Source organism: Podarcis filfolensis, assembly GCF_964270895.1.
Source record: "Podarcis filfolensis genome assembly, chromosome: 5".
Classification (NCBI taxonomy): Eukaryota; Metazoa; Chordata; class Lepidosauria; order Squamata; family Lacertidae; genus Podarcis; species Podarcis filfolensis.
Genome location: NC_139608.1, coordinates 26,740,449 through 26,753,540, shown reverse-complemented (window position 1 = coordinate 26,753,540; position 13,092 = coordinate 26,740,449). Strand labels below are relative to the sequence as shown.

The 13,092-nt window shown below is 41.1% G+C and overlaps 1 protein-coding gene across 1 annotated transcript in view; it reads right to left on the bottom strand.

Annotated features, from left to right (window-relative positions):
- Positions 1-13,092, bottom strand: part of SLC9A9 (solute carrier family 9 member A9) — a 261,350-nt gene that overhangs the window by 169,244 nt on the left and 79,014 nt on the right. The window contains exon 6 of the mRNA XM_083613281.1: positions 6,865-6,970. Within this exon, the coding sequence (XP_083469407.1) occupies positions 6,865-6,970 (106 nt within the window). The remainder of the gene's footprint in view (positions 1-6,864; positions 6,971-13,092) is intronic.

Sequence of the window (13,092 nt, the reverse complement as noted above, 5' to 3'; positions counted from 1 at the left end):
TCTGAAGGCAGACCTGTTTAGGGAAGCTTTTAATGTTTGATGCATTATGGTATTTTAATATTTTGTTGGAAGCCGCCCAGAGTAGCTGGGGAAGCCCAGCCAGATGGGCGGGGTACAAATAGATTATTATTATTATTATTATTATTATTATTATTATTATTATTATTATTACACCATACTGCCGGCTCTTCCCCCTCGACCCCCGCATTACCGATTCACACAACCCTCTTACAATTGCCAAAACGCCTTCCAGGAAGGTGCCTGATGATCATCATAAAAAAGGTTGCACCAGAGCAGAGGTGCTTTGGTGCAACCCTTTTATGATTGTCAGGCAAGCTCCTGGAAGACGCTTTGCCAAACTGCTTCTGGGAGACTGCGCCTACCACCACAGGAAATGGTAGAGGTGTAGCCAAAGGTGCAAGGGGGAGGTGAGTGAATGGGTGGGCGGGTGGGCAATCGGCAGCAGTGGGATGCTGGTGGGGTGCGTGTGAGCAGGCAAAGGGGTGGGGAATGGGAGGGCATGGTGAGTACAGGCACCATCCCCTCTAGAAATAAAGCACTGACTATTATAGTCATTATGGTTTGTAGCCATTGATAGCCTTTTCCTGCATAAATTTGACCAGTTCTAGTTACAGGTACATTGCTGTCTTGGTCTGCCGTAGTCAAAACAAAATAAAATAAATGGCAGTTCTCTTTCTCAAGCTCTGGGAGAAAGACCTTTCATTGCCTACAGACAGCCACCCAATCTTAAACAACTCCTCACCCACAATAATACAACAACCAGACTTAACATGGACACTGGTACCAGAGCCTGCGATAAACCCAGATGCCTACTTTGCTGCCACATACACCCAGACAACACCATTACTGGCCCCAACAACATCAAACATACCATCACAGGACTATTTAATTGCTCATCTTCTAACATTGTGTATGCCATCAAATGCCAACAGTGTCCTTCAGCTCTCTATATTGGACAAACAGGCCAAACGCTACGCCAAAGGATAAATGGGCATCAATCTGATATCAGGAATCACAAGACAGAGAAACCAGTAGGAGAACACTTCAGTTTCCCAGGACATTCTATATAAGATCTCAAAGTAGCTGTCTTATTACAAAAGAATTTCAGAAATAGACTGGAAAGAGAAGTTGCTGAATTGCAACTTATTACCAAACTTAAAACCATGGAGAGACCTGGTCTGAATAGAGACATTGGATTCTTATCTCATTATACATGGTAAAGCTATTTTTAGCCATCTTACCCCTTGCTTTTCCCCATAAGACCAATTGCAGTCGTTAACAGTTGTCAACAGGTTTACCACACCTATCAGCCAATCACCCATTCCCACCACCCTTCTGAGTAATACCTCTCCCCACCCTCTCACTATATATAAGGGTCTGGTGACTTCTGCTTCAGTGTATCTGAAGAAGTGTGCATGCACACGAAAGCTCATACCAATAACTAACATAGTTGGTGTCTAAGGTGCTACTGGAAGGAATTTTTATTTATTTATTTTGTATTGTTTTGACCAGTTCTATTTTAAGGCCATCCAGACTGGCAGCTATCACTGCCTCCTGTAGGAATGAGTTGCATAGTTTAACCGTATGCCATGGGTTTATCTGTCCCGAATCTTCCAATATCCAGCTTCATTGAATGCCCAAGAATTCTAGTATTATGAGAGAAGCTTTAAGGCCTACATCTGGGGGGATGTAGGGGACACATACTGGTATGTCCCACAGAGGAACTTACGGTCTTCAAATAAAAACATCTTGGAGGTCCCAGGCCACAGAGAGGTTAGGCTGGCCTCAACTAGAGCCAGGGCTTTTTCGGCTGCGGCTCCAATCTGGTGGAACGCTCTGTCACAAGAGACAAGGGCCCTGCAGGACTTGACATCTTTCCGCAGGGCCTGCAAGACAGAGCTGTTCCACCAGGCCTTTGGTCAGGGCACAGCCTGACTCCCTCCTTTGGCAATCTTTACAGAACTTTAGTTTATGGTTGCCATCAATTTTGATTTTAATTAATTTTTATAATGTTTTTAGAATGTTGCACTATTTTAGTGTTGTTAGCCACCCTGAGAGTACCCCTAAACATTTTTTTAAGAAAAAAAGCACTGCCTAGCTCCATCCCCTAACCAACATGTGATTTTTGTCCAACAGCTGTATGCATATAGCATAGGATCTCTGTGCAAAGACTGAATGGGTGGAGGGCAGGAGTGGAGCGGGCAGCTGTAATCCCAATTCCACTCCCAACCCCACTGCATTGGTCTTTTTTTTTTTTTAACAAGAATGAAATTAAACTGTAGAAACCATACTGAAATTGCAACAGTTGTTTTCATCACAGACCAATAGTTGTGTCTTCACTTGGAGATCTGCATGGGAGGGCAATCCTCACCAATCGTGAGGTGAATACAGCACACAATATCATGGGCTGTCCCTTAAATCTGCTAGACGACATCTCAAGGGATCGTTGCCTTAGGAGAGTGAGAAAAATTATCAGGGATGACTCATACCCCGCCCGGCCATCACCTCTTTAATCTTCTACCCTCAGGCAGGAGATATAGAAGTATAATCATACGTACCAACAGGCTAAAAAATAGCTTCTATCCGTGGGCTGTTAGGCTGTTGAACAAAAAATAACATAGCGAAATTGACTTGCGAGGTGGTGTGTTGTTTGATAAGAGATTGAGTGTTTTTTGGGGGGAGACTTGCTTAATTTCATTGTACACAGGTTGTACAATGACAATAAAGGTATTATTATTATTATTATTATTATTATTATTATTATTATTATTATTATTATTTCTGCTCCTGCAGGATCACTGTGGGGCTTCAGAGCTCTCTGTCAATGAAGGATCTCTGTTGACATATTTTTTCAAGTCAAAACAGACTTCCCATTGAAGGGCACTGGATTCAGCTGGCTAGCCTGTGTGCAGAGATCTTTCCTTATATCTTGTGATTACAGAACTTGATTATAATTTCTCTTGATCATTCTTTGCTCCAGGAGGTGAGAGTAGGAAATCTGAGGGTCCATTCAATATCCATATCAGTCAGCTGTAGCTCAGGGCTCCATTCTGCTATCCAGCCCCTCTCAGAACTCAGTCACATTTGTGCCCTCTATCTCCTTCAAGACCTTTCACATGCAGGCTCAATCCGCACACATTTATTTCTCAAATCCTTCTCCCATCTATCAGTTAAAAGAGATAGTATAAAACCTGTATCTACTACTGCTGCTGCTTCATTTATTTTGGAAGATACTTCATCTAAATATTTAAGTGAGGGCAGAGGATATAGCTACCCATTCCATTTCCATTTCTTTCTTAAAAGAAGGGAAATCTCCCTGTCTCTATAGGTTTGGTCCCATAATCCTCAGCATGCCTTCTTATTCTTCCAGGCCCATATCATCATTGTGCATCAACATTCATTTTTAGCTTTCTGTTGTGGTGGTGGTGGTGGTGGTGGTGTGTGTGTGTGTGTGTGAACATTCTTGCTTCACATTGCAGCAAGGCTGGTATTCGGGTGGATTTTTTTAAGGGTTGGAATTAAGCCATCATGTTAGGTTCCTGTGCACAATCTGTGCTGAATTAAATCTTTCAATCATGCTTCCCCTGTGAGCATATGAAGTCTGTTTTGAACATTACAATGATGTAAACGAACAGCAATGCAAGGCACTTGAGGCATTGGTGTGATGCCTGAAGCTGTTCTTAGTGGCCATTTTGGTGTCTGTTTTCATGATTTGGTTGCACGTGAGAGGAAATGAGCTGGGCGATTTTTTTCTGGTTTTTATTTTGAGTCACAGGCTGTTTGAGACAGAATAGACAGAATAAGAAGAGTACTAGCATATTCCTTTTGACGCTAGCTTAGGAGCAGTGTCCTCTTTCTCAAGCAAGAGGAAATGCTGCTGCTTAGATGGTATCTCTGCTGCGATGAGGTTCCAGGTTTTTGAACTCACCAGGCTCTTTATTTGTGGAACCTCAGACTGCACCATCTAAAAACAAAGAAAATGACCTCTTCCCACCCCCAGCTACTGCTTTAGTCATATGCAAATTTATGCAGATTAAATAAATTAAAACATGATTTTCATCTTTACTTAATTCCTTAATTAGGAAATTCCTTAATTAGGAAATTCTTAAATATGAGGTTTATAGCCAGTGGTATTCCTACTCAGAGTAGATGCATTGAAATTGATGGAAATGATTAACTTGGGTACATTGATGTTAATGGGTCTACTCTGAATACAACTTAGTTGAACGCTGCACAACTTCAAAGTTTCATGTTGGGTTTTGCTGTCTAAATGTACTGATTGTGACAACTTGGTGCGCCAGGGTAGCTGTTCCTTCAATATACATTGTATAATCTGTGTCTTGTGTTGTTAGGGACTATTGCCCCATGCCTAATGCTGCTGTCTTCCTTTTCCCCCCTGAACAGCAGTGACCATTTTGTGCGTGTCCAATTAATGTGCAACTACCGACATGCAGGTCCTTTTGGACCCGGAAGAGGGCAGAACAGGGACGGAACACGGGGCAGGGCAGAACGGGGGGGGGGGGCAGACTTTTGCGCACTCTGCTAATGCGTGGAGGGGGGCAGGAACGGAACCCCCATGCCAAATGGTTACTGCCTGTATTTATTGTTAATGTGCTGCCAAGTCTTCCTGTGACCGTTGTGAAAGTGTTTGTGTGTGCGTGTATATTTTCATTGTTACACTCTATTTCTTCACCTTCATATCATCTTTCAAAATGTTCATACAGTTGTCTGAAATGTATTTGAGATGAAATTAGAGTCCCAGTGAAATCACCAGAAGCTTTATAAAGTATCATAGGTATTGCCCCAGAAAATAACTCACATTTTGCAGTAAGGAGAGAAGGGAGAGGGGCTTTGGCTAGCAAACTTGCTTTGTCCTAAGGTGAACCTCTATTGAGCTAATATTGTTTAGAGAGGAACAGATAATAAACATAGTGAAATGCTGTTTGTACTTATGAACCAGCTATGTATTTGCTATACCTGATCCCACCTATTTACAAAATTGCATTGACAAATTCCTTTTGAACTGCACACCTTGCAGTTACAGTCCAAATCATTGTGGCTTGGTGGTCCCTAGATCCACCACTGCAACGAGGGCAAACTACCAAATAAACATCTGTTCATCAATAATATCAACATTGTAACATTTCAAATTTATTCCAAACCAGACACAATCAATCACAAAAACCAACACAATGCCAATCAATATTTTGATCTAAATACAGTGCATAAGATGGATTCAGATCTCCTAATATCTGCTCAGAGTTCAGCAAGTAATACCATTCACAGGATTGTTAATGACATGCTTATTTTATAATCTATTGGTAGCCATGTGCCTTTTGGACAGAAACTGTATAACTGGGATATATTTAAGCCCAGAGAACAAAAATTTTTTTAAAGGAAATGTACTATAATCATTGGTATTAATTGGTATTAGAATGCTAGGTTTCTATGAATCTGTGTAAATGCTTTTAACATCCCCACTGTGTTCAATTACTTCGATGTTTGTAAAAGAGACTTCTGCCATATCCTGCCTTACTTTGTTGTTTTTAACAGACATACAAAAGAAACAAGTTGAGATATTATCAATCTTCTTTCTTCCTTTTGCCAATTAGTACCTAACTGACAAATACTTCTATAGCAACCAATATTACTCCTACATAAATATTATAAATTCACAGATTCTTCTAAATAGGGAAAAAATTGTATGGGGTTGTATCCACATTCATGAGAGTATAAGTTCACCCTCACAACTGTTGAATTCCCTAAACCATCTCCTGAAGGTTAGGGGATCTTAAGAAAAGACCTGGAACATGGTGTGAGGGTTAGCAACTTACCGCTCGCCATTTGGATAGCAAAAGACCTAACACCAAAAATATTTGAAATTCAACTAAAAACAATATCTGACCATAATGCAGTGTTTGTTTGGCTGAAGGGGTAAAAGAAAAAATCAATAAGATGGAGGCTAAATGAAACACTATTAAACGATGAAAAAACAGTAGATAAAGCATTAAGGGAATTTTTTGGATTTAATCTAAACAAAGGAACAGACTCCAAAATTGTCTGGGACGCCAGCAAAGCAGTCCCTAGAAGATTTTTTTATAAAAGAAAACTGAATTCATAGAAACCAAAAAGAAAAAATAAGCAAAAAATTGTGGAAGAAATCAGAAAAAATGAAAAAGAATTATATAAAAAGGCGGATAATGCAGAATTTGAAAGAAATATTAAACTACTCCAATCTTAGTATTCTATTATAATAAATGAAGAAATTGAACAGCTCGCAGAATTCTTTGGGTGAAGCCTTTACTATTTAAAGGGGCATAACAGTGCTTTAAATGTATGGAGTTAATGTGACCATAGACTGCACACATAGTATAGCTTTAAAGCATATTCTAAGCCTTTTCTTTCCCTCAAAGAATTCTGGGCACTGTACTTTATCCCTCACAGAGTTCCTTTTCTCAGCAACTCACTGCCCAGAATTCCTTGACGGGCCAAATGGTTATATGTGATCCTCCTTTTCAATACTGTTTTACACCTGCAAACATTTGGGTCTTCATTTCCAATCTGTGCGTGTCCGATAACTCCCCAACTTTTTATTCATCGTTGTCCTGCTTTTGTTGTGCTACAGTGCAATAGATGACCATAGTGAAATAACACTGGGGCAGCATCTCAGAACAACTACTGAAATGGCCTGCCACCATTAAGACACTATTAGCATGCCAATGTCATCCGCTGAATACCCTCTGGAAAAAGCACCTGTATGGAGGGGCCTATAACGATGGCCTCCATTTGTAAGTTAATAATCAACATTTTCACTTTACAAAAGATCCAAGCATTTGCACTTACTGTGTGAGAACTATAGCCACAGCGTCATTTAGGACACTTTCACCAAAGAGGAGGGTGTAGAGATCTGTATCAACATGAAGCTCATGGAAAATAGCCAGGACTGTCACTAGAAGGAATAAGAAAAAGAACTTGTCATGTTCAGAGATCTGCCATATCCAATGTCTCTCATCTGGGAAAATCTTGGGTTAGGTTTTAGTCTTAGGCTGCAAACCCAACCCCACTTACCTGTAAGTATGTCCTACTGAATAGGACTTACTTGGTTAGGATTTTGCTGTTTCTCAATCTGCAGTACGTTTCCGAGGAAAATTCAAAGTGTTGGGGTTGACCTTTAAAGCCCTAAACGGCCTTGGCCCAGTATACCTAAAGGAGCGTCTCCACCCCCATCGTTCTGCCCGATGCTGAGGTTCTGGCAGTTCCCTCACTAAGAGAAGCAAAGCTACAGGGAACCAGGCAGAGGGCCTTCTCGGTAGTGGTGCACGCCCTGTGGAACACCCTCCCATCAGATGTAAAAGAGATAAACAACTATCTGACTTTTAGAAGACATCTGAAAGCTGCCTTGTTCATGGAAGTTTTTAATGTGTGACATTTTAATGTACCGTATTTTTTGCTCTATAAGACTTACTTTTTCTCTCCTAAAAAGTAAGGGGAAATGTGTGTGTGTCTTATGGAACAAATGCAGGCTGCGCAGCTATCCCAGAAGCCAGAACAGCAAGAGGGATTGCTGCTTTCACTGCGCAGTGATCCCTCTTGCTGTTCTGGCTTCTGAGATTCCGAATATTTTTTTTCTTGTTTTCCTCTTCCCAAAACTAGGTGCGTCTTGTGGTCTGGTGCGTCTTATAGAGCGAAAAATATGGTAATTTTAATCTTTGTTGGAAGCTGCCCAGAGTGGCTGGGGAAACCCAGCCAGATGGGCAGGGTACAAATACAGTGGTACCTTGGGTTAAGAACATAATTCTTTCTGGAGGTCTGTTCTTAACCTGAAACTGTTCTTAACCAGAGGTACCACTTTAGCTAATGGGGCCTCCCGCTGCTGCTACGCTGCCGCTGCATGATTTCTATACCCATCCTGAAGCAAAGTTCTTAACCCAAGGTACTATTTCTGGGTTAGCGGAGTCTGTAACCTGAAGCGTCTGTAACCCGAGGTACCACTGTAATAAATTATTATTATGATTATTATACTTCTGATGTTACATTATTAACCTGCTATATAGTTTTTGCAGTCACCCAAAGATGGGTATCTGTATCTAGATTGTTTCAGGCACCAGAGGGACATAGATTTTCCCATCAGGAATCCACTGGAAAAATTACTAATGATTTGTAGTATTGGAAAAAATAGACAGTATCTCATTGCATTTGTTTCACTACTGCTGTGGTACATTACTGTGCAATTGACTATAAGAGCAATCCTAATAGTCACTAGAGTGAGCAACTTCGGAAGCAGAGGGTCTTCAACCTAGCTGGGGTCACCAACCCCAGCTCAGCCAAATATATGCTGTAATAAATTGCTCACCCCAAAGCCAACGCTGTTGTAAGAACCCCCCTCCCTTCCTGGGGCATCAGTTGTTTGGAATTCTTTGCTCTGCAGACACCTTTCTCTTGTGCATATGCTTTTTGGAGTGGAAGGATGGTCCTTTTTAGAGAGGGATGCTCCTTTGAGACTCCATCTGTACTATATTTAAAACTGTATTGTACCACCTTAAATAGAGAATCCTGTCAGTTGTTAATGGTGCTGAGAGTTGTTAGGAGACCCCTATTCTGCTCACAAAGTGGTTTAACTATCAACCCCCTTACAGAAAACTCTGGGAACTGTAGCTTTGTCGGGAGGAATAGGACTGTCTTATTAACTCTCATCATCCTTAACAAACTAGAGTTCCCAGGATTCTTTGGGGGAAGTGCAGGTTTACATTGCAGTAATGGAACTGGAAAGTGGGGGTGCAAAAGCTGAATATGTGCCCGTTTTCTTCAATCCCCCAGGAGAAGGAGTGTGCTTCAAATGCAGTGGCACAAATCTGTAGTGGAATCAATGGGAATTACAACAGAGTTGAGCAATAAACCTGCAATTTAAAAAATACACAGCACCAAAGCAGCTGGCATATTCTCTTTGAGCCTCTCATTTCCTTCCCACTTTTCATTGGCCAAGAGAAGCTTCCCCACTAAACCAACCATGTTGAAAAACCCTTATGCTAAAAATAACTGTTCCAGTTGTAATTATAGATTCCTGGCACTGCTAATCAGCCATCCTACTCAAGGCTTAGTTCAAGAAAAAAACAAACCCATCAATAAAGCATTTTAATTACCAAGCTATTTCCTCCCTCCCTCCAACTTATAAAATATTTTCCAGCTGTTTTGCGTGGCTGGGGGGGGCAGGGCAACCCACATCAGCCATACAGCTGTAACCATAGAAACCCCAAACAGAAAAGAGCATTCTGATTATCAGCCTAAATGAAGCTAAGCAAGTTCACGTAGCTTTGAAACAGTTCTGCTTCAGCAAACCTTTATTGAGGCAAATGTTTTCCAAAGCCTTAAATGTCAAAGTGGAGGGGGGAGGGAGGTACAAGTATGCAAAGTAATTTCCGATTAGAATGTCAATACCTCAAGAACGCTGATATTAAGAGCTGAATTAGTTCGGCCTTTTCAAGGTTGTGTCTCTTTAGGATGTAGGTGGGAGAATAGAGTTTGAATGTTTCCCACATCCAAGGAAAGTCCCCTGCACATAGCAAAATTAGTATGTAAGGGTAGGGAGAAAGGCTAGCTGGAGTCTTTCTCCCTGAAACAAAGCTTCAGAAAGTTTTAACGTGGTAGAAGATTCCCTTTTGCAGCCCATCACCCACATTTTGAAACAATGCAGATCAGGGGTTGAATTGGACTAAGTTGTTCTCAGAGCAGAACCACAGCAATCAATGGGTTTTAGTTAGCCCATTGAAGATGCTGTGTGGTATTTCTGAATCTGTACTGAAAATTTATCGAAAAGTCACTTGTCCTTCTCCCTTTCCCATTCTTAATGCATTGTAAGGAGAGCTTTGCTGGTGATTGAGCTCCTAGTGATTGCTCAGGAGATGGTACAAGTCTCTCAGTACTTCTGCTTTTCCCGATTCTCTTTCCCATATAACAGTCTCTAAGGCAGGCATGGAGAAGCTGTGTATATTCTGATGCTTCTAGAGTCCAACTCCCATAAACCTCAATCAGTGTGGCCAATGGCCAGAGATGATGGAAGTTGCAGTTCAACAACATCAGGCAGGCCAAAGGCTCCCGATCACTGCTCTAAGCCAGGGGTGAGGAAGCTGTAGCCTGCGAGCTGAATTAGGCCCACTAGGCTTCACATTGGGCCTGCAAGACTATTTCAGGCAAGCCACACCTACCTGCCCTACACCTGATGACATCAGCATTTCAACAGGTATGGGCAGGGTTTGGCGGAAAGTAGGGGTAGCAGTTCTAAAACACAGAGCCTAGGGCTTGCCGATCAGAAGGTCGGCGGTTCGAATCCCCGTGACGGGGTGAGCTCCCGTTGCTCGGTCCCTGCTCCTGCCAACCTAGTAGTTTGAAAGAACGTCAAAGTGCAAGGAGATAAATAGGTACCGCTCCGGCTGGAAAGTAAATGGTGTTTCCGTGCGCTGCTCTGGTTCGCCAGAAGCAGCTTAGTCATGCTGGCCACATGACCCAGAAGCTCTATGCCGGCTCCCTCGGCCAGTAAAGTGAGATGAGCGCCGCAACCCCAGAGTCGTTTGTGACTGGACCTAAGGGTCAGGGGTCCCTTTACCTTTACCTAGGGGTAGCAGGCACCAAGGCTTTTTTCAAATCCCAGGGCAAGGTGGTGCTTTGGGAGGGACTTCTGAAGATGCCACCCAAAGCTCCTCCCAAGGTGCTTTTTTTTTTTTGTCCTGTGCTTTGAATTCAGCTCCTGAAGATCATTGGATTTTCAAAGCACTATGAAAATAGGACTTTGAAAGGGTTTTTTGGAGAACCCTGGGGGCAAAAAGCAAGGCCACTTGATGTCATTGCGGCCCACCACACTGAAAGAGCCTTGATACAATTAATATACACGATTGAATTAATATTGATAAAATACTGCAAAAAAGCGAAGTCCCCGTATGCATTGGTAATGTAGAAAGTGAAGGGAATGAAATTCAAAGAAGGAACTGAAACCTGTGGCAGATCAGAGGATGCTGCAGTTCATGAATTAATGTGAGATGCTTGCCCGATTATCCAATGTCTGAAAGAAGTGGAATGCATAGCATGGTGATCCCACATAACAGTTAAGGAAGCAGAATGGGTGAATTCTGACCTCTTTTAATGGAGCTCTTAGCTGACCTATTTGGTCAGCTTGTGGGATCCACGTCAATGGGACTGATACCACTGATCACAGCAGTTATGCGGTAGTCCTGTGGGGATGTATCTTCTTCCCCATGATATTTAACATCTATATGAAGCTGTTGGGAGCCACCATTAGGGGATTTAGGCCAATAAGACTTCAGTACACTGAAGGCACAGCTCTGTCCCTGTCTCACCTTTCTATCAGAATCAGGTGAAGCTGATTATTTGCCTAAAATCCTAAGGGTTTTCTTTGTGAGTACAGGGAGGAGAAGAAAACCATCTTAAACAGATCTATATATGGCATTTGGCAGTTCTGATCTGATCAATCAATCAATCTGCGATTGCATCAAACTGCCTCTTGTATCTCGTACAGACTTATGTCTGAGCTGCTCGTGCATTATTGGGCTTTGTTTTTTTAATGCTCAAGTAATTATATGCATTAAAAATAGATGTATATTATACTTACAAAAGAGCGAAGCCCCGTGCTACAGCATAATTTTGTACTAATACATATGCATTTTATGCATAATATATATACTATATAATTATATAGAAATAATTTTTATATATGTCTCTATATATCTCTATCTATATGTGCATTTTTGTATATGCTGGTTACTTTTGGAAAACCCAGAGTGCATCTATGCATGCATGCATGAGATAATAGTTCATATTTTTAGCAGAACCAGAGGAAGTTCTGAGCAGAGATTAGGAAAAAAAAAACCCTGTGCAAATAAGCTCAACACTGAGATTTTCACAAAATCCGATCCACACTTGGAAGGATGAGGTTGAAACACTTTTCTTATAGCCACGTTCGAGACACATATTGGTGCCATTTGTTATGTAGTGGAGTTTCTCTATTAAGTGTGTAAACAAAGAAGATGTTAGGGAAAAAAGGTTTATTGCTCAGCAATGAATATTCTATGCTGAATGTCCTACTTCATAGCAAGATTTTAAAAAATAGAAAATAAAAACATCTCCGGTATTTGGAAATTCTAGGAGGGAGACATGAACCTAAAATAAATAAACTGCTCACTGTTTTCTTTTATATGTGGAAGCCACCCAGAATGGCTGGGGCAACCCAGCCAGATAGGCAGGAAACAACAACAACAACAACAACAACAACAACAACAACAACAACAACAACAATGAGAGACATTTCAAAAATATGCAAAGGCAGTATTGTGAATGCACATTTCACTATGGAAACCAAACTGGTTACAAATAGCACTCAACCAAAATTACAGTTACGGTATTTTGTCAGTGTAACCACAGAAAATGTAACTTACCTGGATTGTAAGTCTCAACTCAAAGGGGCTTACTTCTGAGTAGACATGTATAGGATTGCACTGTGAATCACTTAAAATTGCACCTATATCAGCATTAATTATCCAGGTCCACTCAAACACTTCCAGCTGTTTTATTAAGTTCCTTGGTAATAAGTAAGAAAAGATGGGCCTTGTAGACCCATTTGTTTACTTTTAAAACAAATGTGGCTATTGATTTGAACCCTAAAATAGCTCTCTTGTTCCTTATCATTACATTAAAACAAGCACATATGTGACAATGGGGAACAGATAACTAAAACTCTTGTAAAACATAATTTGTATTCACTTCGGATCATTCTGAAGAATTAGTAGAATTTTCTTATTCAATTGAACAGGAAACCATACTGGAATAGTATCAAGCCTCATTGAGTTCAATAAGCATACATTGAATTGCAACCCAAAATTGAAATTCTAAGCACACATAACTTGAGAAGAATCCTACAGATATCAATGAGATTCATTTCAGACTTGATATGTATAAAGCCAGTCTTGAAAGTTCAGGGCCTGTTAATATGATTTGATGCAGGCATATGGTGAAGTGGTGATGTAATTTGTTTTGCAGCGTGACCAAGGACCAATTTTTCAATGA